The following is a 24694-nucleotide window of genomic DNA, read 5'->3' as shown; positions in this document are numbered from 1 at the left end:
GAACAATCTTCTGAACTTTACTCATTAGTCAGCAATTATTCATTGAACGGCAAGCCCCAGATCAAAGCCACAGCCCATCAAAATATCAGTCGTTGAACAATTTCAAGACCTAAATTTTCAAGATCTAAAACTTCAAAATCTTGGGTGCACGACTTTAGAAGTCTGAACAGATTATCAAAAGACTGGGCGTCTCACACTGTCACACTGTTTTTTTGCAGGTTTTTCAGGCGACTGTAAAATTGGGGATCGCACACTAAACGTTTAAGATGCTGCTAAACCGATCGGGGCTCACAGAACTCGCACAAAGTCTCACGAATTCTCATGTTTTTCCGTTACTAGGAGACCCAAATAAACAGACGTGGAGCAGCTGCGGCTGTTTTCACTGCTGTTTGCGCTGATGCAGTAAAGAAGCAGCGAGTAAACCTCTTTAAGTGGATCATAGATTTATAAATGTGACCGGTGTTTTTTTTTTTTTTTTTTTTTTTTTTTTTTTTTTTTTTTAAAAGCGTTTTAAATGTACATAAACTCGATTCTGCCTTAAACTCAGCTCATTAAAAAGCTTCGCTCCGCATGTGAGACGTTTCGACGCTTTTCTTTGTTTATTTGCTGTATTTTCTTCTTTTGCGTGCTCTCTTTTGATTGGCTGTTGCAGGAATCCGTTCAGATTGAGTCGTTGACCGGTTAACACTAGAATTCGCTCAGTCGGGTCGAAAAAGCAATCGTTTGATAAACGGGATCAGGAGGCCTAAAATCGGAGTCTGTGCCCCTCGCACACGACTCTCTCTCCGATTGTTGACTCCGACTGACCCAAAAAGACTGAGAATCGAGGCTGAAATCGGGGTAAAAGTCGTGAAGTTTAACCCCGGCTTTAAACGGTTTGGCTGAGTTACGTTCAAAGCCGCTTTAAAATACTTCATTTATACCAACTTATGAGCCCAGGTTTACATTAACCATGGATGCCAAGACTAGGGCATCTTTAGCTCAGTGTAGTTCAGTAGCTCTAAGTTGTTGCTGTCCTCTACGTCCTTCTCAGTAATGTGCACACTCTTGTGATTTCGTTTGCTTTCGGAGTGATGCACCATTGTAGTTGTGCTGTTGCTCTCTTTCATGTTTTAGTGGATCCGTCAAACAGAACCAGTTGCATATTGCGCCCTCATTTTTACAACTCAAAAATAGTCCTCAACTTAAGAGATAAACCTGTCTGTTCAAATAGGAACTGTTGTTTAATGAAAAATGAAGTTAAATTAAATATTTTTTTAACCAGTGACATTAAAAATTAATAATCTGCTTAGATACATTTATTGTGTAAGTAAATTTTTTTTTAGTTGCCAGTTAATCCGTTATTTGCATCCTCACCCTGACCTGAGCTCCGGCTTAAAGGTTAAGCTCAGTGACTAATAATAACTCCTGCTAGTAGATCATCCCTTGTAGACTGTAGATTGTAGACCCCAGTAGATCATCAGATCATCAATGAGGGGGTCCTGATATGTGGAAACTCTTCTGTAACTATGTAAGTGGAATCACAAAACACCATCACAGTTAAAATAACATATTTTCTGTAGCCGTCTGTGGCCGAGAGTACAAGAGAGCACAGTTGGCCTCGTTCTCTGGGTGGGTGGGTAGGATGGACCCCCTCTTCTCCCCCATCACTCAATGCGATGTTAGTCAGCACAGGCATCTGTTAGCTGACGTGACAGGCCTGGTGGTTGGCGCTTTCCTCCGAGCGCGTTCGGCTGTCCAGTGACGTTGCGTGACCCGCAGTTCAAAAAGATGCTGTGATGCTTCACAGGACTCGGAGGAAGCCTCCCAGCCTTCGCCCTCCTAGTGCTGATGGTATCGTGTGATTGGGGGAGTCCTAACCAGTGGGTGGAATTGGAGACGACTGAATCCAAAAAAAATAAAATTTCCCTGCCTAATTTTTGTGGAAAACGAGCATTAATGGCTTTCCATGGCCACATGTCCAGATGTTCATTGTAATTAACACAGTATAGCTTCAGCTCAGCTGTCATTACTTATTGTTTGTAGCTTGTGTTTAGTGTGACTCACTGCACTCTTGTTGTGGTTGTTGCTTTATCTGTTGCAGATAATGTTATCTCTCCGGCTTTTTCAGCTTGTTGGTGCATTATTTTCCTCACGCTTCAGTCTGCCTGACATTGCATCAGTCTGCCTCATGTTTAACTTGTCCAGTTTTTTCCTTGTTCCTCTGTCTGTCCTCAGCAGAATTGTGACCTAGATGCCAATGGCGATGAACACGGTCTGGAAGAAAACAGGTGAGGTGTCATCCAGATTCTTTCCCTGGGCCTCTTTATCGTTCGCTGCCTGACGTCCAGCTGAATGTTTGAAAACACTCTGTCTAGGCAGAGGTGCAAAATATCAATCTCAAGGTGCCGATTCGAATGGGTCAGAATCCGCTGTAATCCGAAATATTCGGAAAATATCTGCATCCAGTGGATGTCATCAAATCTATTTGATCTGTGGTTAAGTTTGAGGTTCCATTACAGATTTAATAATTCCTTAAATAAAGTAATGTGATCTAGTGGTTCCCAACTCTGGTCCTGGGGGGGGACCCCCTGCCCTGCACTTCTACACACACTCCCTGATCCAACTATTAAACTTATTAACAAACACTTTCTGAGGTGAAGTCGGTGTCTTTCGGAAGCAGAATACAAGAACGTGCGGGACAGGGGGTCCTCCTGGACCAGGGTTTGGAAGCACTGATCTAATCTATGTCAGAGATTTACCGACCTATGAAGTAGCAGAGACAAGAGAATAAAGAATGAGGAGCAGACAGCCCCCATGCTATTTTTGCCAAGTATAAAAAAAAAAAAAAGTTTTTTTTTCCACTGCCATGTTTTTGGCAGCATTATGTCAAAAACTTTACTGAGTATCTCAAAGTAATGACTTCTCAATATATTTCTCAGTTGACTTGTCAGATGTTGAAACCGTCGGTTAATAAATTTCAAGAAAATAAACAGAATCTAAAGAACATATTGTTTTGAAAAAAGTCACATTTTGAGATAATAAGCAAGATTTTTGACACAATCGTCATTATTTTTTGGGATACTAAGTTGATTTTGACACCCTAGCTGCGTTCCAAAGCCTAGGCTGCAGCTGAGGTAGTGCGGGTCCTCGGTAGGACTGGTAGGACAGATCCCTGCTTAGTAGCCTATTGGTCACACAAATGGGACCGTCCTAACGAGGCTGCGTGGTCACATCACCAGAGCGGCGCCAAGCTCGTGAGGGTACTGGTGAAGTGAACATGGAGCCCGTTGAAATGAAAAAGCAACAAACTCAATGCTTCACGGAAATTGAGGAGATGTTCTTATGTAGTACGATAAACTGCATATCGCTGTTGTCAGAAGAAAACCTTGTATCTCCATCATTGACGTTTTTCAGTTTTTATCGTGTTTAGAACATATCTGTCACCCCTTACATTGCGTGTAAATTTAATGATGATTGGACTAAAAGAAACGGCCCAACATGACTTGGAAGAAAGTCTGGTTCCATTGACTTGCATTAAAAGTAAAGTAGGTTTTTTCCTTCTCCTCTAAAGTTTTGGTCCGACGACAGCGATATATGTAAATACTTCTAAATAAAGTACAATACATGGACGATATGCTATATATGGGCGAACGCTTACATAAATCAGTCATTTTACACTTTATAATTTGAAGACGAATTCAAGGATGTGAACAACTTGCGTTTTAAAACCAGCTCTGCTCCAACGGCTTTGTTTTCCATCGTTTTTGTGCTGTTTTTTTTTTTTTAAACTATTTATTTATTTATTTATTTATTTTGCCTCTTCGCACCATTTGTGAGCAAAAAACTGTGGATAACCGAAGGCTTGGAATTCTACATCTGATGTGTTCTTGAAATAACTCAGAACATAGGCTGCATTTCTAGGCTGTATATGAAGGGTCCTTCACTTTGGAACGGCCTTCTTTGACGTAGCGGCCGCAAAATGCATCTCGGCTGCAGCCCAGGCTTCGTAACGCTGCTACCAAGTCGTTATTTTATGATGCAAGTTGGAATGATAAGGAAAAAAGTCATTAGTTTTGAGATATTCAGTTACAATTATGAGACATTGTCATTATTTTGAGAAATAGAGAAGGAGGGAATAAAAACAATAACCATTTTTTCTCCTCCATGTAGTGGGAATGAGCTTTCATAACTAACAGCAAAGTTGCTTTATGTTGTGATGTGTATATTTGGTGAAAGTTCATGTTCAGTTTTTCTGTTTTTGGTCTCATCTGCCAGGCCGTTGTCATCCACTGAGAGTCTGAGGCAACTTTCTCAGCAGCTCAATGGCCTCCTCTCTGAGGTGAGCATTCCGGTCAGAGTGTACTGCCCTTGCCACTGTCCGTCCTCCATGTCTCCACCACTCGCTCTGCTTCAAGTTATATTTATTATGCTATTGGCAGGTTAATTACTAACTCTAGAAAATCAAATAATTGCTCTGGAGAAAGGTTTGGATCATAAAGAAGGCTCTCAAACAGTTTGAAGGTGGTATGGCCCTGTTCTAATTATGTTCCTTTATCTTTTGCCTCGTCTCGGATAATCTCGCCCGCTGTTTTTCCTGGATGTGCTCCAGTCACCATCATCATATGTTAATGGGGACAGTGGCCCGTTGCCCATTAATGAGAGAGAGCTGGAGGTAAGTTCACGTGAACACAAGTGCTCACATTGCAGATTGTTAGATGTAAAGGAACTCCTCTCTACTGAGCTTTGGATAGTCTTGCTTTAGAAAGACAACCTTATTCGCAGGACAGTTCATGTTCTTGGGATGGAAATAGCTGCAAGGCGAGGCAGAGAGGATTCTGTGTGCAAACACAAGCCAAATAGTGTCTTAAGTTGTCTGCTAGTTATTTTAGGACTGCATAGTACTATTTGGACAGGATTAGTTTTACACGGGGAGGTGGGTTCGTGTATTTTTACCGCAAGACGGTCGGTAATGTTTATGACTGATTCACACGGATGTTAGATCTCAGTTTAAATTACATGGTTATCTGTTTCAAAGTTGTTTTAAAGCGCTTTATATTCATCATTTCCAGTGAGTAGTGCAAGTGGAAGTCATAAAGTGCCATAAAGTGCATAAAACAATGCAGGATCACTGATCTGATCTTAACTTGCTTAAGCCTGCTGATACCCCATAGTGTTCTGCTCCTGATATGGAACCGATGCTTCTTAATAATCACATTGATAAACTGCGGCTGCGCCTGTGCTGAAAGAATAATCATTAGAGAAGAACTTTCTGGCAAAAGGATTCATTTAATTTAATAGCAGTTTAGTTTACCCCAGCCATCTACCTTGCTGTCTTAAGAGAGTTGTGTCGTCAGCATTGTCATTAGCTTGGGAATTTACATCTAGCACTCAAAATCAACACAACTGTTTTTTCTGTCAGTTTTCTGTCAGTTTCTGACATGTTTTGGCGTTTGCCGTGTATTTGACGTATATACCAGCTTAATTGTTGCCCCAGAGAATGCAAGTAAATGCTATTTCTAGGGAATTCATACTTAAAAAATTGCATGGAACTAATATAACCTGAGGTTATTTGTCCAGTTTGTTTTATTTTAGGTAAACAAAAAAGTTTTGCTGACACGGGAACTCAGAAGTACACAGAAATTATGATATTAGAATAATATGATAGATTCCAGCAGGACATAAATACGATGATTACATGGCCCAGCCTCTTTATGTCAAACAAACAATATCCAAATAGTGCTTTGGTCCATTGAAGAGTTTAATTTAAGATATATATGTCTAAGACAACATTTTATTCAAAATAATGGTGTTATGATTAAGACTGGACTGCTGTGAAAAAATATTTGCCCCCTTCTGGGTTTTCAGCAGTATTTGTGAGACTGAATGCTTTTCGAGGACAGTGTAGTAGTGGCTAAAGAGAGTCTTATGAAATGCTTTTTCATGGCACTGTGTGATATACAGTGAACTTTTTAGTGACCTTGTTAAGAAGAAGAAGACAATAGAGTTCTCTCAGAACTTTTCTCTGTGTTCTCTCGTCTTTCATAAACATTCTCGCTTTATGGTAAATATGTTGTGAGATGAATACGTATATTCCTTAAGATGAGTACGTATTCCTTAAGATGAGTATGGTCTGGACTGTACTCTTGTACACTTCTCTCATTCCCTGCTCACACACATGGTTCTTCTGTTATTAGCCAGCGTGATAAAGGAATGCTGCTGGCCGGACCACCAGCGCTCACATGATCTCTCCCGCTAAGCTTGCGGCTCCCACACCAGCCTGAAGACACATTCACAGTCCAAAATATGTTGAACCACATTTGCTTTCTGGCTTCCTTCCACATTATTAGTTGAGAAGGGCTGTGAATAGTTTGCAGTGCAAAGGCTGTTATTTTATATATTGATATTTTTTGGAACAATCATTTGGTTTATAAGCAGACAGTAAAAGTGAACATGGTCACTTATGGGATATCTCACAGAAGCATTTCTTAGTCAAATGACCTAAGGCCAGGAATTGGTTTGGTTAAAAAAAGCAAATTTTGCTTCTTTAGTTTTGAGCTGTGGTTGGTTAGTGTAGTGGGTAACACCTCTGCCTTCTACACTGTAGACTGGGGTTCAATGCCCCACCTGGGTAACCACCCTACACTATACCAATAAGAGTCCTTGGGCAAGACTCCCAACACCGCCTTGGCCTACCTGTGTAAAATGATCAAATTGTAAGTCGCTCTGGATAAGAGAGTCAGCCAAATGCCATAAATGTAAATGTAAATGAGCTGGAACTACAAGGCTAACATTACAAACAAAACACTAGAAGTCAATAGTCACCCAAGTATATTTAAAAAAAATACATCCCCAAAATTTCTCTCAGCCTGCTAAAATCCCATCCAGCTCTTCATTAAGGCTGCGCTGACTTTGATGCGGTATAGGACACAGTATTAGATACTGTATGCTATAAAAAAGCAAAAATAGCTTGTAGCTGAAAGCAGCAGGCAGCCACTTTAGATAACAGGTATTCAAGTTGAAAATATCGATTCTGTCAGAACAAAACCTCGTATCTTGTTTTTCAGTTTTTGGCATCATTTGAAGATGCCTGTTGTCCTTTACCCCGTGTGTAAATTTCATGATGGATGGACCAAAAGAAACGGCCCAGAATTACTTAGAAAAAAATTCTGGTTCCATTGACTTGCATTAAAAGTAAACTATATATTTCCTCTGTAAAGTTACCATTTTGGAGTTATGAGATTTTGATCTGACAATATATGAAGTATGAACAGAAGACCTGTTGAGTTAAATGGCGTTTATAATAGAGGACATTCAGCACCGATCCAGCACCTGCCTGTTAGCATTTTCTAAAAGATTGTCTTTTAAGTAAACAGGTTTATCAGTTCTTTGCTAAATACAGAGAAACTATTGTCTGTGGTAATCAGTTATACAGTACAGATGTACCATTATAGATACATTATTATATGTATTATGTGTACCATCATTGAAATTAGGCTTCATAGCTTTCATAGCTTTATTTTTCTGAGAGATGTTTTGTTTCAATTTTTGTTTGTTTCATTTTTCTCCATCTGTTTAATCTTTCACATCCTCTCTCTCTCTCTCTCTCTCTCTCTCTCTCTCTCTCTCTCTCTCTCTCTCTCTCTCTCTCTCTCTCTCTCTCTCTCTCTGCATGCCTGCACGTTAGACTCGAAACCAGGAGCTGGCAGCCGCTCTGGACTCCAGCACTCTAACAAATTCCCAGCTCGCTGCAAAGATAGAGACACTGGTAAGGGTGTCCCAAAGAGTGTGTCTAGTAGTAGTGTGTGTACTGTTGGGGTCTTGCCCATGTTGCTTGTTAATGACTTTTCAGGCTATGCAACACCCAGCTTTCAATACTTCCTTACAGCACTTTCATACAGGGGTGTAGCCAGGGGGGCTGAATGGCTTAAGCCTCTCTTAAAGCCACGCCCTCTATGTTTCTGACTGCTCAAAAAAAAAAAAATCCTCAGACGCCACTGAAAATGTAATATTTAAAACATGTAACTTACACATACAAGACGACCTCGCGACGGCTCTGAATTCTTGTATGCTTGTTGTTATATATGTTGTCACGTTTACATGCAGCCTAATAATCCGTTAATATCCAACTATTCAGAATACAGTTTCTATCCGATTGAATGAGGTGAGTAATCCTGTAAATGACATGCCTCCACGTCAGAATCCACGGCATAGAAGGTTGATGTGGTTTGAACTTCGATCGATGCTCCACGAAGCGTCTTTTTACCACATACAGGCAGGTTTCTACTTCGACACAGGTGAAAAATCTAAATAAATCAAGTGTTTTTAAAAAACTGCAGAGTGAGAAATCTTGGGCTCTGCACGTCCAGAATGTACTTAAACATTCCGATAGGGAATGTAATCAGATTCGGGCGTTTCCACAGCTACACATCCTTTCAGACCCACCGCGCTGAGTTGTCTTCTCACAGTGGAAGGACGTCTGTGGACTTTTCCAGATCTGAAGCAGCTTGATTTTCTCCTCATTCTCAAAGAGGAAAGTCCTGTTTATCTCAGGGGTGTCAAACACAACTACTAAGAGGGCCATATCAATAAATCTAAAATAAATTTATTAATAAATACATATTACATAATTAATTTAATAAATCCAGAGGACACCTACGGGTTTTTTAATTAACATTTTGCTATAAACCAAACCGACCATGGTTTATTTAAAATATGCCCAAACCGGATTACCCACCTTGATCAGTCGGATAGAAATTGCATTCCGAATGCTTACATGGACGTATTCTATTCCAATTGAACTATTAGTCAGATTATTAACGGATTATTAGGCTGCTTGTAAATGTAGCTACTGAAGTAGTATGTGCTTTTTAACTGAGGCACAGTACAGTGCAGACAATCAGATCATTTGTCTACAGCCTTTAATTCTAAGATGAAGAGCTAAATGGCTATGTAAATTGAATTATGGCTATTTTTAGTACATGAAGTGTGAAGTGGAAAGAAAAATAAGAAGAAGGAAAAATATAAGGCTGAATGCTGAATTATAGTGGGATATGATTGAAATTGCAGCTCTCGCAGTTTGAAAATGACACTGTAGTCGTTCGTCTCTAGTAAACAGGCTCTTAAATGCAAAGTCAGTTGTGTTTATCTCCTGGTTGTGGCAGCTGCAGTAACATAGTCTAGTTGATGGTTGTGTTTATGTGCATTATAGGAGTGTTTCTGGAGCAAAAAGCTTCTTAAACGGCCCCCTTGTGCTGTAACTAGGCCCACCAAAACGAAGTCCTGGCTGTGCCACTGCTGTCATGACTGCTGCTGTAGCTGCATGTGTACACACTCAGCACACTCAGACCAATTCAGCTCCAGCTATCAGCTTGGTAAAGTAGCTGACAAGCCTGGCCACACATTGCCGTTGCACTTTTGTGTTATTTTTCTGTTTTTATCTTTTGTTTTGTGCTCATTTTTCCTGAGTTAATGCAGCTCAGTGCGTCACTTTCCATTAACAAATCTAAAACGCATCCCGTTTGACTGGCTTGCTTGTCAGGCTGGCAAATCCAGGAGATCTGGACTCGTGCTGTTGCAGAATGGACTTAAAAACTTGTCTCTTTGCTTGTCCTTACGGTTAATCCTTACTAATCCCCCTGTCTGCTCATATCGTTTCAACATACTGGAGGTGTCCTGGTCAGCTGCCAAAGCCCACCTTCGATCTGTTGCTGGTCTTAACCTGAACCTGTTTTAACAGCTTTTCATGCTAACAGGTGTTGTGTTTTGTGTGTGTAGACGAAGCAGTCGCAAGAGCTGTCGGACCAGCTGCAGAAGGTAAGTGAGCGTGGTATGTTTTGGTTTTTCCATCTGAATTTACGTGACCAAATCGTAAGGCACATTATTCAGTAACTGCATGAAATGTAAATTTTATTTTTATTTATTTATTTATTTATTTTTGTTTATTGTAAAATCTCCCCTAAAATGAAGTGTTTTATGATCACACATTGCTCTACGCTTACAATTTACTGCTGAAAGCCAAAAAATCGTACACGTTTTGTATTATTTTAATAAAAAAAAGATTTTTACAGAGCAGATCACTGAGGAGACGCCATGTGTTTATAGTTTATAGCTCAGATTTGTGGAAAAATGGGTCGACTTTCAGTAGAAGTACGTCAGATTTAATTAGGAACGGGCAAGTTAGCTCTAAAAAGAACAAATACACTTTTGGTATGAAGTAAGAAATTGTCCTTTTTTCCCCTTTTCAGGAGCGGAAGGAGTTTGAGCAGAAGTTTGCGAAGGAACAGGGAGCTATGAGGGAGCAACTGCAGGTGTGAATTACAGTTTTTCATATTTAGGTGATTGTTGTATTCAGCCTTGGACATAACTAATAATATCTACAGTGACTGCCTTCCATTTCCTTAATTTCCTGTCAAAATGTCCAAGCTATTCATTTTTCATGAGATATTTCTGAGATTAGATACAAGATAATCTACTTGCATGAATAAGGAGAAAGTCAAAGGAAAAAACAGGAGATTTTTTTTTTTTTTTTTTAAATTGATTAAAAGTTACAGAGAAAATGGGGCTCCTAACAATCACCTACAAGAACTTGTAGACCACCAACACTGCCCCCATCAGATGAACCCCATGTGTTAAACACGAGGCCAGCAGGCCAGATAAGACCTGTGACGCAATCATATCCGGCCTGCAAAAGTATTAAAGTTTTCTGTTAATATTAGCTCGTTTTATTATGCACTGCAGTGTAATGTGCACTCCAGCAGCAATCAGTGAGACAGCGGTGACACCTCAGTTCTACACAGTTGCACACCAGTCATATCACCAAACGACTGCAGTTCAGCCAGTATGAACACTTACCGTCAGCTCAGCTGCTCAGAAATTGAGCCCAAGCTTTGATGAGCTTGCAGCAAAGAAAGGATGCCCAGTGCCCAGTTCGAGCAAATAGGTAGGTTTAAAAGTCCGAGCTGCTGGGCACATTTAAACTTTTAATATTTTAAGTATTTATCTAATATTTCACGGCTTACTACAAATCCCTGTATTATGTTATTGAACTTTGGGCATATTTTAAATAAACCATGGTCAGTTCAGATTATAACAAAATGTTAATTAAAAATTAAATAACCGGTAGGTGTACTCTGGATTTATTAAATTAATTATTTAATATTTATTTATTAATAAATTTATTTGAGATTTATTGATATGGCCCTCTTAGTAGTTGTGTTTGACACCCCTGAGATAAACAGGACTTTCCTCTATGAGAAAGAGGAGAAAATCAAGCTGCTTCAGATCTGGAAAAGTCCACAGACGTCCTTCCACTGTGAGAAGACAACTCAGCGCTGTGGGTCTGAAAGGATGTGTAGCTGTCAAAGTCTTTACCAAGTCAAGAAAATGGACCATATGAAACGGAGAAGCTGGTGTTTTTAGATTGCGAGTAACAGGAAATGCAGCCAGCTTCAAAGACAGAATTTTGGAGTTGTGGAAAAATATCCCTGCAAATATCCTTGAAAAACTGAAAAAATAAACAAAAAAGAATCTAGTTGTTGACGCTTCTGTGTAGTTTTCTGTTAAATATATGTTTCTGCTTTTTTTTTTTGACACTGAAAAGTAAATAACTTGAACTTTGGAAATTAAAAGGGTGGTCTCTGACTTCACAGAACTGCTGCACTTTGTATTCCTTTATAGAGTGTAGGCCATTTGTGCTGCACAATTCATAACAAAAGGCTGAAGGCTTTGTATGGGAAACCGAATTGGAAGAGGAGTGAATAATTTGTTGGGGTGCCGAGAGGGGGCGTCCGGACTCACTGTGCTGAATGTTTCAGGTCCATATCCAGACTATTGGAATTCTGGTGTCTGAGAAATCTGAGCTGCAGACTGCCTTGTCGTACACACAGCAGGCAGCACGGCAGAAAACAGGTAGGTCTGTGTATGTGGGCAGGTGTTGAATATTTGCTAAATTAGTGTGTATTTAAAAGAATCGTTCATCAAAAAGTCAAAATTATGCAGTGCTCCACTTTACCCCAGATGTTGCTCAGCCAAGACAAATTGTAGGTTAAAAAAAAAAAAATAGCCTGCATCGATCTCGGCCTGCGTCAGTCAGCCAAGACTGTTAATGTCTAGTGTTTATTAAAGAAGCTGAAATTTGATCATTTGGACTCTAAACGTGTCTTGACGGATCGATATGGGGTGAGTGGAGCATTATGTGACTTGGATTTTTCACTGTACTGTTCCTTTAAGAGCCTCTGTGGCTTTTGTAGACTGCACAATGGCTAAGATGGGTTGTTGCAGTGTAGGGAGAGTGATTCGCAGATTGCTTACTGCGTAGGTCAGAAATATCCGACTTATTTTGGAGTCAGATGTTATTTTTATATGAATTGACTTGGGAACATGTGGCTGTTAATTCCCAGGAGAAGCAGAGGAGCTGAATAATCGTCTGCAGTCCAGCAAACAGAGAGTATCTGAGCTTGAGAGAACTTTATCCACTGTGTCTACGCAGCAAAAACAGTTTGAGAAGGTACAGAATGAAGAAACAAACCACTTCCATGGTTCATTTACTCGGTTTTAGAGCATCCCTGATATAAGCACAGGGTCTGACTCCGGTTGGTAAATCTGAAGCAAACCTGTTTCTTTTGTTTTTATGTTTTCTTGAGTAGCAGAATAAAGATCTGGAGAAGGAGCGGGACGGCCTGCGACTGGAAGTCTTCAGATTGAAGTAAGGGTTTATCTGTTTTTTTTTTTTTCTTTGCTTTTCTCAGCTTCTTATTTCCATCACTTGCGTGTCCTTTTACAGTTCCTAATAGAGCTTGATTGTAACTCCCTCATTTGCATTTAGCAGGCTAAACATTCTCCACAAGTGGGCGCCAAATTAGAAGTCATAAAGCTTTTTGGTGCTTTGTAAGAGCAGCGCTTTGCATCAGTAACCCTGTGTTCATTCACTTTCTCTTTCTGTTTCTGTTTCTTCGTCTGTCTTGCCCTCTTTCTTTCTTTATTGCTCTGTTTCTTTCTCTTCTGTTCTCTTCGTTCTTCTGTCTTACTCTCCCGTCCTCCTTCAGTAATGTAAGTGAGGAGATGAAGCAGCAGAGCTCCGAGTTGGCTGAGCAGCTCAAGCTGAAAATGAATGAGAACAGCACCTTGAGTCTGGAGCTGGACGACCTCCGCAAACGACTGGAAATGGCAGATGTTATGCTGCAACAAGTGAGAAACCAGCAGATTCTGTTAAACTCAGTATGACTTTTCCTCTTTGCCCCAGTATGCCAGTGTATCAGCTGTACAAATGGTCAATCTTGTGTTCAGGGGTAGACAAGTCTAAACATTTGGACGGGCAGCCAGTGAATCTTGGATTGATCTGGTCCGCCCTTGGCTAAGGCTACTTTCACGTTACCAGGCTAAAGTGGCACAATTCAGGTCATGATGCTTTCAGGGCTGTGTGGACACGCATCTGATCTTTTCAAATCCGACCTGAACCACTTTTCTGTGTGGTCCTAGATCGGATACGTATCCGATTCATGGCCATGTGACCTGAATGTGACGCTCAGATCGAAATTTGTTTGCTTTTTTTTTCCACTGCGCGCGCACCATCATTCAGCGTTACCATGACAACAGCGCCCAATAGCACCGTTAAAGCCTGTAAACGGTGGAAAAGCAGCTCATCTCACCTTTTCCTCCTCCGTCTGGCTCTAATAATGAAGCTGAGAGCTGATCAGAGTTAATGATCTTCTCAGCGAAGCTCGTTCTGCTCGTTAGTTTGTGCTGATGATGCAGTGATTCAGTCACGTGACGTCACTGAGGAGGACGAGCTCATGAGGGTCATTTCAGGAGCCGGTTCATCACATTGATGACAGATTTATATCACCTAAACGAGTGAGAACAATCATGTCAGAGATCGGATTTGAGCAAAAAATCTAATTTGAGCAATGAGCAATAAGGCTGTGGCGAAGCCTTTAGCTACAGCATGAAAGTCTCTCAGTATAATGCCAGTTTATTTAACTTTTTTCCAATGTAGCAGCATCTGTGACAGCAGGCGGGACTACCGTGGTCACTTGCTATCATAGCAGTTACAGTTAAAGAATTATGAGAAAATCTGATTTGTGTGAGTATTTCTGTGTCTGACCAAACAAGGGAAAGAGAATGCAATAAATCTGTGGTAAGTGGCCGCTTGGACCACAAGCACATAATAGTAGCCATAATTTGAAGTGTTGTGGGCAGTAGGCAGTGTCTACCCCTGCCTTTGTGCTTTTATTTTCTTCTTGAGACATTTGAATTCTGTTCAGTGTCCATCCCTACAGTTATTGTTTTCACCAAAGTAGATGTGCATGTACAATTTTTAGTAGACATTAATATGCATTTTTTTCCCTTTTTTCTTATTTGTAAATTTCTCCCTTTTATCTAGTTCTCCAATCAGTCAGATCCTTCCTCTGAGCACCAGCAGCTTCAGCTCCTCCTGGAAGAGAAGCATCAACTTGAGGTTCATACAGCCCAGGTGTGTGTATGTAGAGTTAGTAATGTGTGAGTGAGGTTTGTTTGTCTGTGATATGCCGGCCTTACACCAAAAGATTTTCAATCAGTTTCCAATGTTGGAATAAAATCATGAGGGTCTTGCTAGATTGCGTGGCACTCGTGTCGTTTGATCGTTAAGTGTGAGGTGGTCAGGATGGCTGGCTAAGGTTAGTCTTTTTCTTGTCTTGTTGCTGCGACAAAATCAACCGTGTTTTAATATTATTGTAAGTTTTTAGTCTTGGCTCATACAAATAGTGACGAGAATAGAAAAAATGTATGTGTGAGTGCCTGAAATCTCTGTTTAAAAAAAAAAAGGCAAAATTAAGGAATCATCATTTTTCTTTGTTTCCTGTTACAGTGGTTTCTTGTTTTGTTGTGGTTTAGTTCATAACACCTGATCCACACTAATTCACTGCATGTTTTGTTGATGATGTGTAAATCTTTACGTAAACAAGTACCTGCACATTTTACAGGTTAATCAGAAAGATTCTGGGTGGTGATCTGCCTGTGAACCTGGCTGAGCCCCAGATCTTTACATGCCCAGCCAACGTGTCTTCCCATCTGTACCACTGTAGAGTGTTTATCTGCTTGTAACCGTTCCACCAGGTGCATGAAGGGGACTAATCTCAGAAATCTAGTTGCAGTATTGCAAATAGTGATGCTGCAAGATCCCCAGTCATACCTTGTGACTGAAACCTGTGACCTTGTCTTTAGATGTGAGAGTGTTGCACTTCAGGCTTTCAAAAGTCTTATTCTAAGTCTTCCAGTGTAAGCAGTTAGACAAAACTGTGATGTGTGCTTGCTGTGTGTTGTAGCTCATGGAGTCAATAGCACAGCTGCAGAGAGAGCGAGACCAGTATGCAGAACAGATTCAAGAGGAGGGCCGAGTGTGGAAGGACAAGACAGAGCAGCTTCTCTCTCAGGTGCACACGCAGCATGTTTTCATACCTTTTGAATAGCCCTGGTCAAATGAGATGCATTTTGATTTTGAACGTGAACACAAGTTCATACATTCTCTACAAGGAAGAAACTATTACTAGTGTTACATATTGTGGGGGGGCGGGGGGGTAAAGTTTAAAATTTGCTATTGGTTTTTATTTTACCAAATAAACAGTAACTGTACAGTAAAATGCAGAATGTTCAGAAGTGTAGAGAAAAGTTTCTGCAGAGAAAAACTTTTATTTTCACTCGGAAAATCAACAAAGCATCTCATTTGACAGGAGGTGCCCAAACTTTTCTTCTGTTTTGGTGTGAGTTGAAAGCTCTGGTTATCTTTTGAGCTTGAACTTAAGAGTTGTGTTACATTAACTTCCAGTACAAGTTATTAGTTATAGAACAGTTGTTTTTTCTTCTCCTGTGAAGTTTCCTTTTTGGAGATTGGAGATTTCCTTCCATTTGTGCAGGACTGTATGGCAACTTTTTGAGCAGGTAGCACTGGTGCTGTAAAACCCACAAGTATTGTAGTGCATTTTGAAACAACATAATACTTCCAAAATGTATTACAGTAGTATCTCAAGAAGTGGAACAAGTTGTCATTTGAACTGTGTAAAAAGTCAGTGTATTTTAATGTTTATTTTGTGAAATGTACAGATAATAAATTTTCTTCATAATAATTCAGATTAGTGATATTCAAAAAATATTTTTTTTTTCCATATAAAATTTTTTCTGCATTCTCAAGCATGAGAAATTCCACACAAACAGGCATACACTTATGGTTGGAGTTACATATTTCAGAATGGAAAGTGAAATAGTTTATTACCTGAAGGTAAAATTCTTGAATATGTAATTTTATTATATGATCAGTTTATTGTAAAAAACAAAAACAGGCTTAATATAGTATATAAGCCAAGGATGGGTAGCAGTAGGTACATCAGGTAGAGCTTTAGCTTCTGAATCTAGATATACCTTGGGTATGATCCATTTTTTTTCCAGCAGATAAACATTAATATTAAATGTTAATATTAAACCAGAGACCCCAACTGATCAACGTTTAGCTGTCTTGTACTTTTTGAGGACTTTTCTCTCGTGTCTGTCAAGTGTTAAAATGTCCTGCTTATGTAGTAAAAAAATTATCTTGAAAATTTACACATCAAGGTGTTGTACTAAGTGACTGACTCTGGCTGTGGTCAACAGGTGTCACTGATGTCAGAGGAGAGGGACAGGAGCGCTGCTCAGATTCAAGAACTACAAGAGCAGATCATGGAGCTGAAGAACGCTGCAGGTCTTCTTAATACTTCTGTTCTTCACTCACTCGCCATGCTATTATGTGTAATCCCTCTTATTTAGGCATTGTGTTCATTACTTGATTTACAATACTTTCATATTGCCTCATCAAATTAGTACCGAATAGCTATACCACTAATCATTCCCTCCATAACTGGCTTATGATCAGCTTATGTAAACTGTAGTTTACTTTTGCCTTAAAGTCGGTTTAAACCACACGCGTTCTAGGGCATGAATGTGGGACTGTGGCAACTGCATAACATGCGTGGTAGTTTTATTCTTACCTGATGTTTATTAGTAATTACCGAATAATAGGTCTTGAGATTAATAACAGAATAACAAGACTAAGATATTAATACTGACATATCTAAGAACAAATAATGCTTCATGTGAGTAGTAACCGACTTTGTCCATGTCTCTCTCACCCTCAGCTCTGTCTCAGGAGCAGGAGACCCAGGCAGTATCTCAGTCTTCAGGGCCGTCTGAAAGAGAACTGATCCTGGAGGAGAATCTCTGCAGTCTGCAGGAGGAGCGGGAGGCACTCAGCCTGCAGTACCAAGCACAGGTTAGCACCTCCTACCCACAAATTAGACCTAGTTACCTGCATTTTTGTACACTTTCTGCACTGTAGGGTCCATGATATGGACAGAATAACAGTAACAGTGCTGTGTTTATATTGCTGCATCTTATGATTGCAATATGCTTGGCAGTATTTTGAGTTAGTAATGTGCTGTGGTTAAATGCTGGCCTGCCTTATTTTGACCAAAATAATGTACTTTTGTTGGACTACATGAATGAGAAACACTCACGTGAAACTGACTGGCAGCACACCTTAACTGCAGGACACCTTGATTCATTGGGGGCTCATTTGCACATCGAAGATTGTGAGCTTAGTGATGATATACAGGCGAATATTATAATTACTATTAACAAACAATAGATTGTGTAGCTTTAGTGCTTCTTATATCTCTTGAAGAAAACTAGCTCCTGGGTTGACACAAGCTGAATGGTGCAGTATGTGTCTTTGATAGAGAATCAGTGAAAAAAGTATTTCTGGAATTTTTTTTTTCCAAATTCCGTGTGGCTTGTTTGATAAAACTAAGAAAATAGAGTGGAAGTTTGTTTATTTGTTTATTTTTATCAGGCCAGGTTCTCGCTCTCTGTTGCCCAGGCTAGTGCCACCTGCTCTCGTATTACAGGTGCGGGATAATGAGCAGCTGAGCCGGCTTGTGCAAGAGCAGGAGACCCGGCTAGAGGAGCTAGAGAGGCAGGCAGACCGGGCGTCCGAGGAGGCTCAAGATAAGCTGCGCATCCTGGAGGACGTTCAGAGTGACAAGGCCACCATCAGCCGAGCCCTGACTCAGAACCGAGAGCTCAAAGACCAGCTGGCCGAGCTGCAAAATGGCTTCGTCAAGTTGGTGAGCATGTATTTCTGTCTTGGAAAGTAGTGAGTGTTTCTTCAGGGATAAGGCATTTCAACTGTTTTTGCTATTTGTCTGTCCCATTTTTGAACAAATGGCAAGGAAACGTGTTGTTTTGAATTAAAAAACAAAAGCACACATGGTTTGATGGTCTGGCCCGAAACATTTTGCATTTTGACCAATGAAAATGCAGCGCCTGTGGCCTCTGTGGCTCTTCTTTGTGTTCAATCATCAGACCATTTGGGTTTTTACATGTTCATAAGAATCCAGTATTGATAATATAGAAAATATCTTTTCACCCTCATGAGAGATCCAGAACATGTTTGGTTAGACACAGAACTAACTACATCAAAACATTTCCAACTGTATCATTAATGTTACCTACTGCATTTCATAATAACCTGCCTGGATAAATCAAATAAGGTTTTACTGTCAGTGACAGTCCTGACAGTATAAAAGAAATACACCAATCAGACATAAAATCATGACCACCTCCTTGTTTCTATGCTCATTGTCCATTTTGTCTGCTCTACCTTTATAGTATGTTACCATATAGCTGCACTTTGTAGTTCTACAATTACAAGGAGTATACTAAGTAAATACTAAAGAGTCCTATATCTGCAAATGTCCAGACCCATCCCTTGCATGCACACATTCATGTATTATTATGTTCAAGCTACCTTTCCTGCTCAACTGACTGTGACCTCCTGCCCTTACTTTTTTGTAGACCAATGAGAACATGGAGCTCACTAGTGCGCTGCAGTCTGAGCAGCATATAAAAAAGGAGATAGCCCGCAAGATGGGCCAGCTGCAGGAGAACCTTCACAATGCCAAAGAACAGGTAAGAGCCTCCTGGCATACCCTCTCGGTATTTTCACCTACTCATACTACCCATCACTCGCTACTTGCCCAGTTTAGATTCACAAAAACAGCTTAATGAATTCTCAAAGGAAATAATTCTTCTTTCCAAAGTAACAGTTTTCATTCTGAAAGTTTCCAGATGTCTTCCTCTCCTTTGTAACTGAATGCTCCCTCCTTCTGCAGCTACTGGAGCGAACGCAGGAGTGTTCATCCGTCCAGGAGCAGCGAGATCAGTATCTAGCCCACCTGCAACAGTACTCGGCTGGCTATCAGCAGTTAGCCACAGAGCGGGAACATCTTCACAAGCAGTTTCTACAGCAGACACAGCTCATGGACCGGCTACAGCATGACGAGGTGCAGGGCAAAGTGCAGCTTGAGCAGAGCCAGTTGCAACTGCAGGAGGCCCAGGTCAGCCACACAATAGTGGACTTTAATTATTATGAGTAGTAGTTGAGAGTAGTGGTTTAAATAATTGTTTCTGTGGTATTTTTAGGTCCAAAAAAATGACAAAAAAAAAATATATATGAACTGCCTCAATTTTTATACTTTCAACAAGGTGTTGGAAACGTTCCTCAGAGATGTTGGTTGGTTATTTGAGTTCCTGTTGCCTTTCTATCATCTGGAACCAGTCTGCCCATTCTCCTCTGACCTCTCACATCAACCAGGCATTTTCGTCCACACAACTGACCGCTCACTGGATATTTCCTCTTTTTCGGACCGTTCTCTGTAAACCCTAGAGATGGTTGTGTGTGAAAATCCCAGTAGATCAGCAGTTTCTGAAATACTCAGACCAGCCCGTCTGGCACCAACAACCACGCCACATTCAAAGTCCCTTAAATCCCCTTTCTTCCCCGTTCTGATGCTCAGCCTGCACTTCAGCAGGTTGTCTTGACCACCTCTACATGCCTGAATGCACTGAGCTGCAGCCATGCGATTGGCTGATTAGCTATTTGTATTAACAAGTAATTGAACAGGTGTACCTAATAAGTTGGCCGGTGAGTGTATATATATTTCAGATATATAAAGCACTTCAGGTATAAGAACCTATATAATGTTTGATATTCTTTAAAGCAGAGGTCACTAATAGGTGGACTGCGGTCCGAGTCTGGACCCCAACGCTATCCTATGACTGAAAAACTGGGTGGTGCTATTTTAATCAGTCATTAATTTCTAGTCCTTACGGTACCAGTTCAATAACCTGCGAAACTCGGAGACTAATAGCATGCGTTGTGAATATCACGTGATGCTACTCAGCCAATCAGACCTGTGCATTACGATGAGGTCTGAGACTCAAGTGAGTTATGCGCACACAGGGGAGGAACGAGGCGAGACAGGCAGTTGGAGAAAGTGAGTCAGAGGGAAGTTATTTCACGTGGCGTGATCTAAAAAGAGAAGACTGACGATATTTTTGAAATATCACTGAATTGTACTTTATTTGCTTTGACGTTCAGTTGTCAACAACATAAGATGCTGATATTCCTTCTAGGCTACTTCAGTAAACACTATATGGCACTGAATCATGATGCAAGTTAGACGTTATGATGTTCTGGACCTTTGCTTGAGGACGTTTTCTGTAACTGGGCCTTATTGAATTTCATTTAAAGATCTCCGCTTTAAACCATGTCATTTGCAGGAGAGGCTTGATCAACTGGTCAAGGACAATGAGCAGCTCAAAACTGAAGTTCAGGAGCTTCTGAACAGCTCTGCTTTGAATATATCACTCAGGGATCAAGGTTAGTCGCTCAGAGTTCAGGCACTGATCAGCATTTTGAAGTATGTAACCTTTTATAATACTGACTGGGTCCTTACTGTTTGTCAAGGTGATGGAGTGGAAAGCCATTCACTTCCAGAAAGCTTTCAGAAGTCATCTATAGCCATTCCAGAGGATTTTGAAAGCAGAGAGGAGATGGTAAGACTATCATTTTGTCACATCTAAATTTCCAGATGTTGTGTGCATAAACATTTCTTATGTCTTTTTTGAATGTAATGAACATAAGCAATTGTCGCTACTGCAACAGGAGGAGTTCTTGCACTCTGCTCTGTCCCATCTGGAAGGAGAGAGAGATGAAGTTATGCGCAGATTGGAAGAAGAGAGGAGGCTGCACCAGGCTGCCCTACAGCAGGTGGCTGCTATGAGCCATGAGCACCATCACCATAGCACATGTTCAGAAATGGGTAAGGACCCTGCATAGAGCCTTGGGGAACACCACAATTCATATTTAGTGGAGCTCTTCATTTGAATGATTTGACATTATGGAGGGGTGAGGTATATTTGTCTGACTAGAAATTTGTATGTAGGGAACTCTGATGGTGTACCAGTTGAGGTCCATGAGGCACAGCATTTTGCCATGGAGAGACTCCAGGACCGTTTCACAGCACTGATGCAAGAGAAGGCGGACCTGAAAGAGAGAGTGGATGAACTGGAGCACCGCTGCATTCAGCTGTCTGGAGAGACTGATACCATCGGTGAGGATTTAAAAATTGTTTTATTTCTAAGGTTGAGATATGCATATATAAGTCTGCTTTCTATTAATTTTTTTCCTCCATCGCTGCCTTCAGGTGAATACATTGCTCTCTATCAAAACCAGAGAGCCATTATGAAGCAGAAGCATCTAGAGAAGGAGCAGTATATCAACATGCTGGCCAAAGACAAGGAGGAGATGAAGGTACTGTTATTATTTAATGTTACCGGACTTTTATGAAACCGTGATCCGTAGTTGAGCTCATTGTTTTTGATGTAGTAATACAAGAAATGAATCTAAAACCAGCTCAAAGGTGAAGCTTGTTCTATCACCTGTAACATTTGTAGGCGAAGTTGGCAGAGCTGCAGGACCTGGTGATGCGTTTGGTTGGGGAGAGGAATGAGTGGTATACTCGGTACATGAGTGCTATCCATAATCCGGACTTTCTTCATGCTGAAGAGGACTTTGTCCAACCAGCAGAGAGGCGAATGGAGCTGAATGCTGTGGATAGCTCAGGTATGCGTGCCCACAAGCAAATACAAACTAGAGTCCAGCCAGTAAGTCGTTTGGTTGCTAAAATTAGTCTGTGTTAAGGAACTAATATGTTAAGGATTTATTGGCATCAGAGGTTAAAGCAGATGAATCATCCAAAATGCTCACACAAATGTTAATTTGGACAATAAACGAACATACCGTACTGGTTTGCTAGACATGGATTAGGCCTAGTCTTGGGCTAAATTAAAGTGCCAATGCCAAGTCCAGCCGTTGTAGCTGTCCCTGCCACCTTTGTCACCTAAACTCCTTATTATCTTACGGCATTCCCTCTATTGTGATATTATATCAGCTGATATCAACTAATGGAATTTTTATCTCATTATAATCAGTCCTGCATGATGGTTGGGTCCACATGCACATTCACCACACATCAGATAAACCATTTAAACACTACTCAGACTATGAAGCTGATGTAGACAAATAACAAAATTCCTGGAAGTTATTATTTCCTCTGTCTTGATTGTTTCTCTCTCCCTCTAGCTTCTATGGACATGAGCACAGCTGTAGATTTGGCTCCAGACTCACAGGCCAGGACAGAGTTGGGGGGCATGGCCCCTTCTGAGGGAACGGAGCCCCCTGTAGGCCCATCGCTTAGACCCAGGGAGGACGGCACGGCCCGACAGATCATGCAGCTCCTCCAGGAGATCCAAAACCCTCAGGCCCGTCCTGCTCCCTTCCTGGGAGAGAAGCCCTGCATCCCCTTCTTCTACAGACCCGATGAGAACGACGAAGTCAAAATCATGGTGGTCTAAAGTACACCATGTCCCACCTCCCTTCATGTCTCTCCCTCCTTTTCTCCGTGGCTCTCGGATGGGCCCAAAATTCCCTGCTTTTCTTCTCTCCAGTCTGTTGTGGAAGCTTTTCTAATACAGACACGCAGTGACTGGAGTTGGACTGTGAGAGTGTACGTATGTGTGCGTTCCTTTTCATTCACCTCTTATTTCCTCTGTTTGGTGGTGGGCATGAACCCTTCTTTATTTCTGTTCCTTCCCATGCTCTTAGCCCTAGTTGATGTGGGCATCTTATCATAATACAAGAAGAATATTTCATACATATTCCTGAGGCTTAGGTGCTGTGCTGGTCATTGATATTCCTACATGCGCTTTCCTCTCTACAGTTTCCATCCTCTTGACAATAGGTGCAATAGAAAAGTCATCTGTCCACTGGCGAAACGTTATTAATTGGCTTGGGTATGTAAGTCAGATCCCTCTATATACACAAAGGGCCATTAACTTCCCAGCTAGCTCTTTTTTTTTTTTGTTTATCTGAAGTATTAGGATCGGTATGTGTCTGTTAGATGAAGAGAGCAGGACGTTTTTGAGGTCATATTGAAAATGTTGAAATGTGCACATTTGCTGGAGATGAGGAAAGTTTGATCTAGCTTTAGGGCTCTATTAAAAGCATCTCAGATCTATGTGGAGGTCATGAAGTGTATGAATCTTATATTTAAAAAAGAGCATTGAGTTTGAAGGAGTGATTCATGAAATTGTAAGGTAAGCACAGACTCTGTAGACTCTAGCAAGTTGTAAAGAATAATGGAGAGCAAAAGTAAATCTGAGCTGAAAGGACAGGCATTAGAGTTATTACTCCATATACGTCAGGCGTCTCTGTCCAAAGCCTTCAGAAACAACCTCAAAGGAATATGCCAGCGTTTTTCAACCTGGTCTGTCAACCGCATTTGTGGCACGAGATAAATTATCATGGAAAGCCATTTTAGCACATCTCGCTATAGTTGGAAAAGAACAGAAAGCCCTTTTACTGGAAACATACTTGATACGTGATGCATGAAGATCTCAGGCTTGTGTAATGCAGCATTGTCCTTTTGCGCCCCTTAGCCACAGCGATTGATGCTACTATCATGGGATGGGACGGGGGGGTTCAGGGTGGGGGATAAATGTGGAGGAAAAACAAACAAACACTGACAAACCGAGGATGGTCTTAATTGAATTTGTGGCACCTGGTTCAGCATGGCAGGTTATGTGTTAACATCTCATTGCCTGCCTTGTCTGCTTACACCGAAGAAAATAAACATGCTTTATGGGCAGAAACTTGTAAGCTAACTGGTTCCTCTGGTTTGTTTACAGCTTATAAATCACTTCTTAAATTTGTTCAAATAACAAAAGGGCTAAAGTTTAACCATGTGAAGTGGTCTGAAGGCTACTGTTACTGTAGGTATGCCTTGTTAAAATAACGGCTGTAACAGGTAAAAACGTAGTGTTTAAGCTTTAAGCTGCTACAAAATGCTCTCAAGCCAGACAGCATATCCGGGCTAATCAGGACATGGACTAACATTACGCAGTAGGCAGATTCTGAGTCATAGATGTCCTCTTTTGTGCATCTTAAAGGTGAGAACGCGTGTTTTGGACGTTTTAATTGTCCAGCTTGGTTGTCAGTCACGAGAGCTGGAAATCGTTGGTGGTGCATAGATGCTATATATCACTAGATGTTTACGTTTGACTGGTATTCCAGTCTGATATTTGATTACATATTTATTGTACTCTGGATGAGCAGAAATTTTAGGTGTCACATGGTTGCTCTGCTTAAAAACCTGCATTTTGTTCATTTGACTGCGCTTGAATCTCCATAGAAATAAACGTTATGTGTCTCTCTGAGGCTAATCCAGGTAGATTCAGTCCCAATTTCAGTATTTTGTAAATGTTTATATAGCAACATCGGCACATATGCACATTAAAAATATCAGAT

General features: G+C 40.8%; 1 protein-coding gene across 8 annotated transcripts in view; it reads left to right on the top strand.

Moving 5' to 3' along the window:
- Window positions 1-24051, top strand: part of golga2 (golgin A2) — a 33125-nt gene extending 9074 nt beyond the window's left edge. For 4 of the 8 annotated variants that reach the window (XM_017724296.2, XM_017724300.2, XM_017724298.2 and 1 more), the window contains 24 exons: window positions 2218-2270; window positions 4258-4321; window positions 4592-4654; window positions 7667-7747; window positions 9757-9795; window positions 10227-10289; window positions 11796-11889; window positions 12381-12487; window positions 12627-12685; window positions 13026-13167; window positions 14363-14452; window positions 15285-15392; window positions 16603-16690; window positions 17124-17257; window positions 17892-18110; window positions 18841-18954; window positions 19158-19382; window positions 20608-20707; window positions 20795-20883; window positions 20993-21149; window positions 21273-21440; window positions 21534-21640; window positions 21784-21952; window positions 22472-24051. In XM_017724296.2, coding sequence (XP_017579785.2) covers window positions 2218-2270; window positions 4258-4321; window positions 4592-4654; window positions 7667-7747; window positions 9757-9795; window positions 10227-10289; window positions 11796-11889; window positions 12381-12487; window positions 12627-12685; window positions 13026-13167; window positions 14363-14452; window positions 15285-15392; window positions 16603-16690; window positions 17124-17257; window positions 17892-18110; window positions 18841-18954; window positions 19158-19382; window positions 20608-20707; window positions 20795-20883; window positions 20993-21149; window positions 21273-21440; window positions 21534-21640; window positions 21784-21952; window positions 22472-22743 — 2805 coding nt within the window. In that variant the 3' untranslated portion in view covers window positions 22744-24051. The remainder of the gene's footprint in view (window positions 1-2217; window positions 2271-4257; window positions 4322-4591; window positions 4655-7666; window positions 7748-9756; window positions 9796-10226; window positions 10290-11795; window positions 11890-12380; window positions 12488-12626; window positions 12686-13025; window positions 13168-14362; window positions 14453-15284; window positions 15393-16602; window positions 16691-17123; window positions 17258-17891; window positions 18111-18840; window positions 18955-19157; window positions 19383-20607; window positions 20708-20794; window positions 20884-20992; window positions 21150-21272; window positions 21441-21533; window positions 21641-21783; window positions 21953-22471) is intronic. The other 4 variants (XM_017724297.2, XM_017724301.2, XM_017724299.2 and 1 more) reach the window with 2 other exon arrangements.
- The last annotated feature ends 643 nt before the right edge of the window (window positions 24052-24694 follow it).

The sequence above is a fragment of the Pygocentrus nattereri genome, chromosome 23, assembly GCF_015220715.1.
Source record: "Pygocentrus nattereri isolate fPygNat1 chromosome 23, fPygNat1.pri, whole genome shotgun sequence".
Classification (NCBI taxonomy): Eukaryota; Metazoa; Chordata; class Actinopteri; order Characiformes; family Serrasalmidae; genus Pygocentrus; species Pygocentrus nattereri.
Note: the sequence above shows the minus strand (reverse complement) of the source record. Positions and strands in the feature narration are given on the sequence as shown.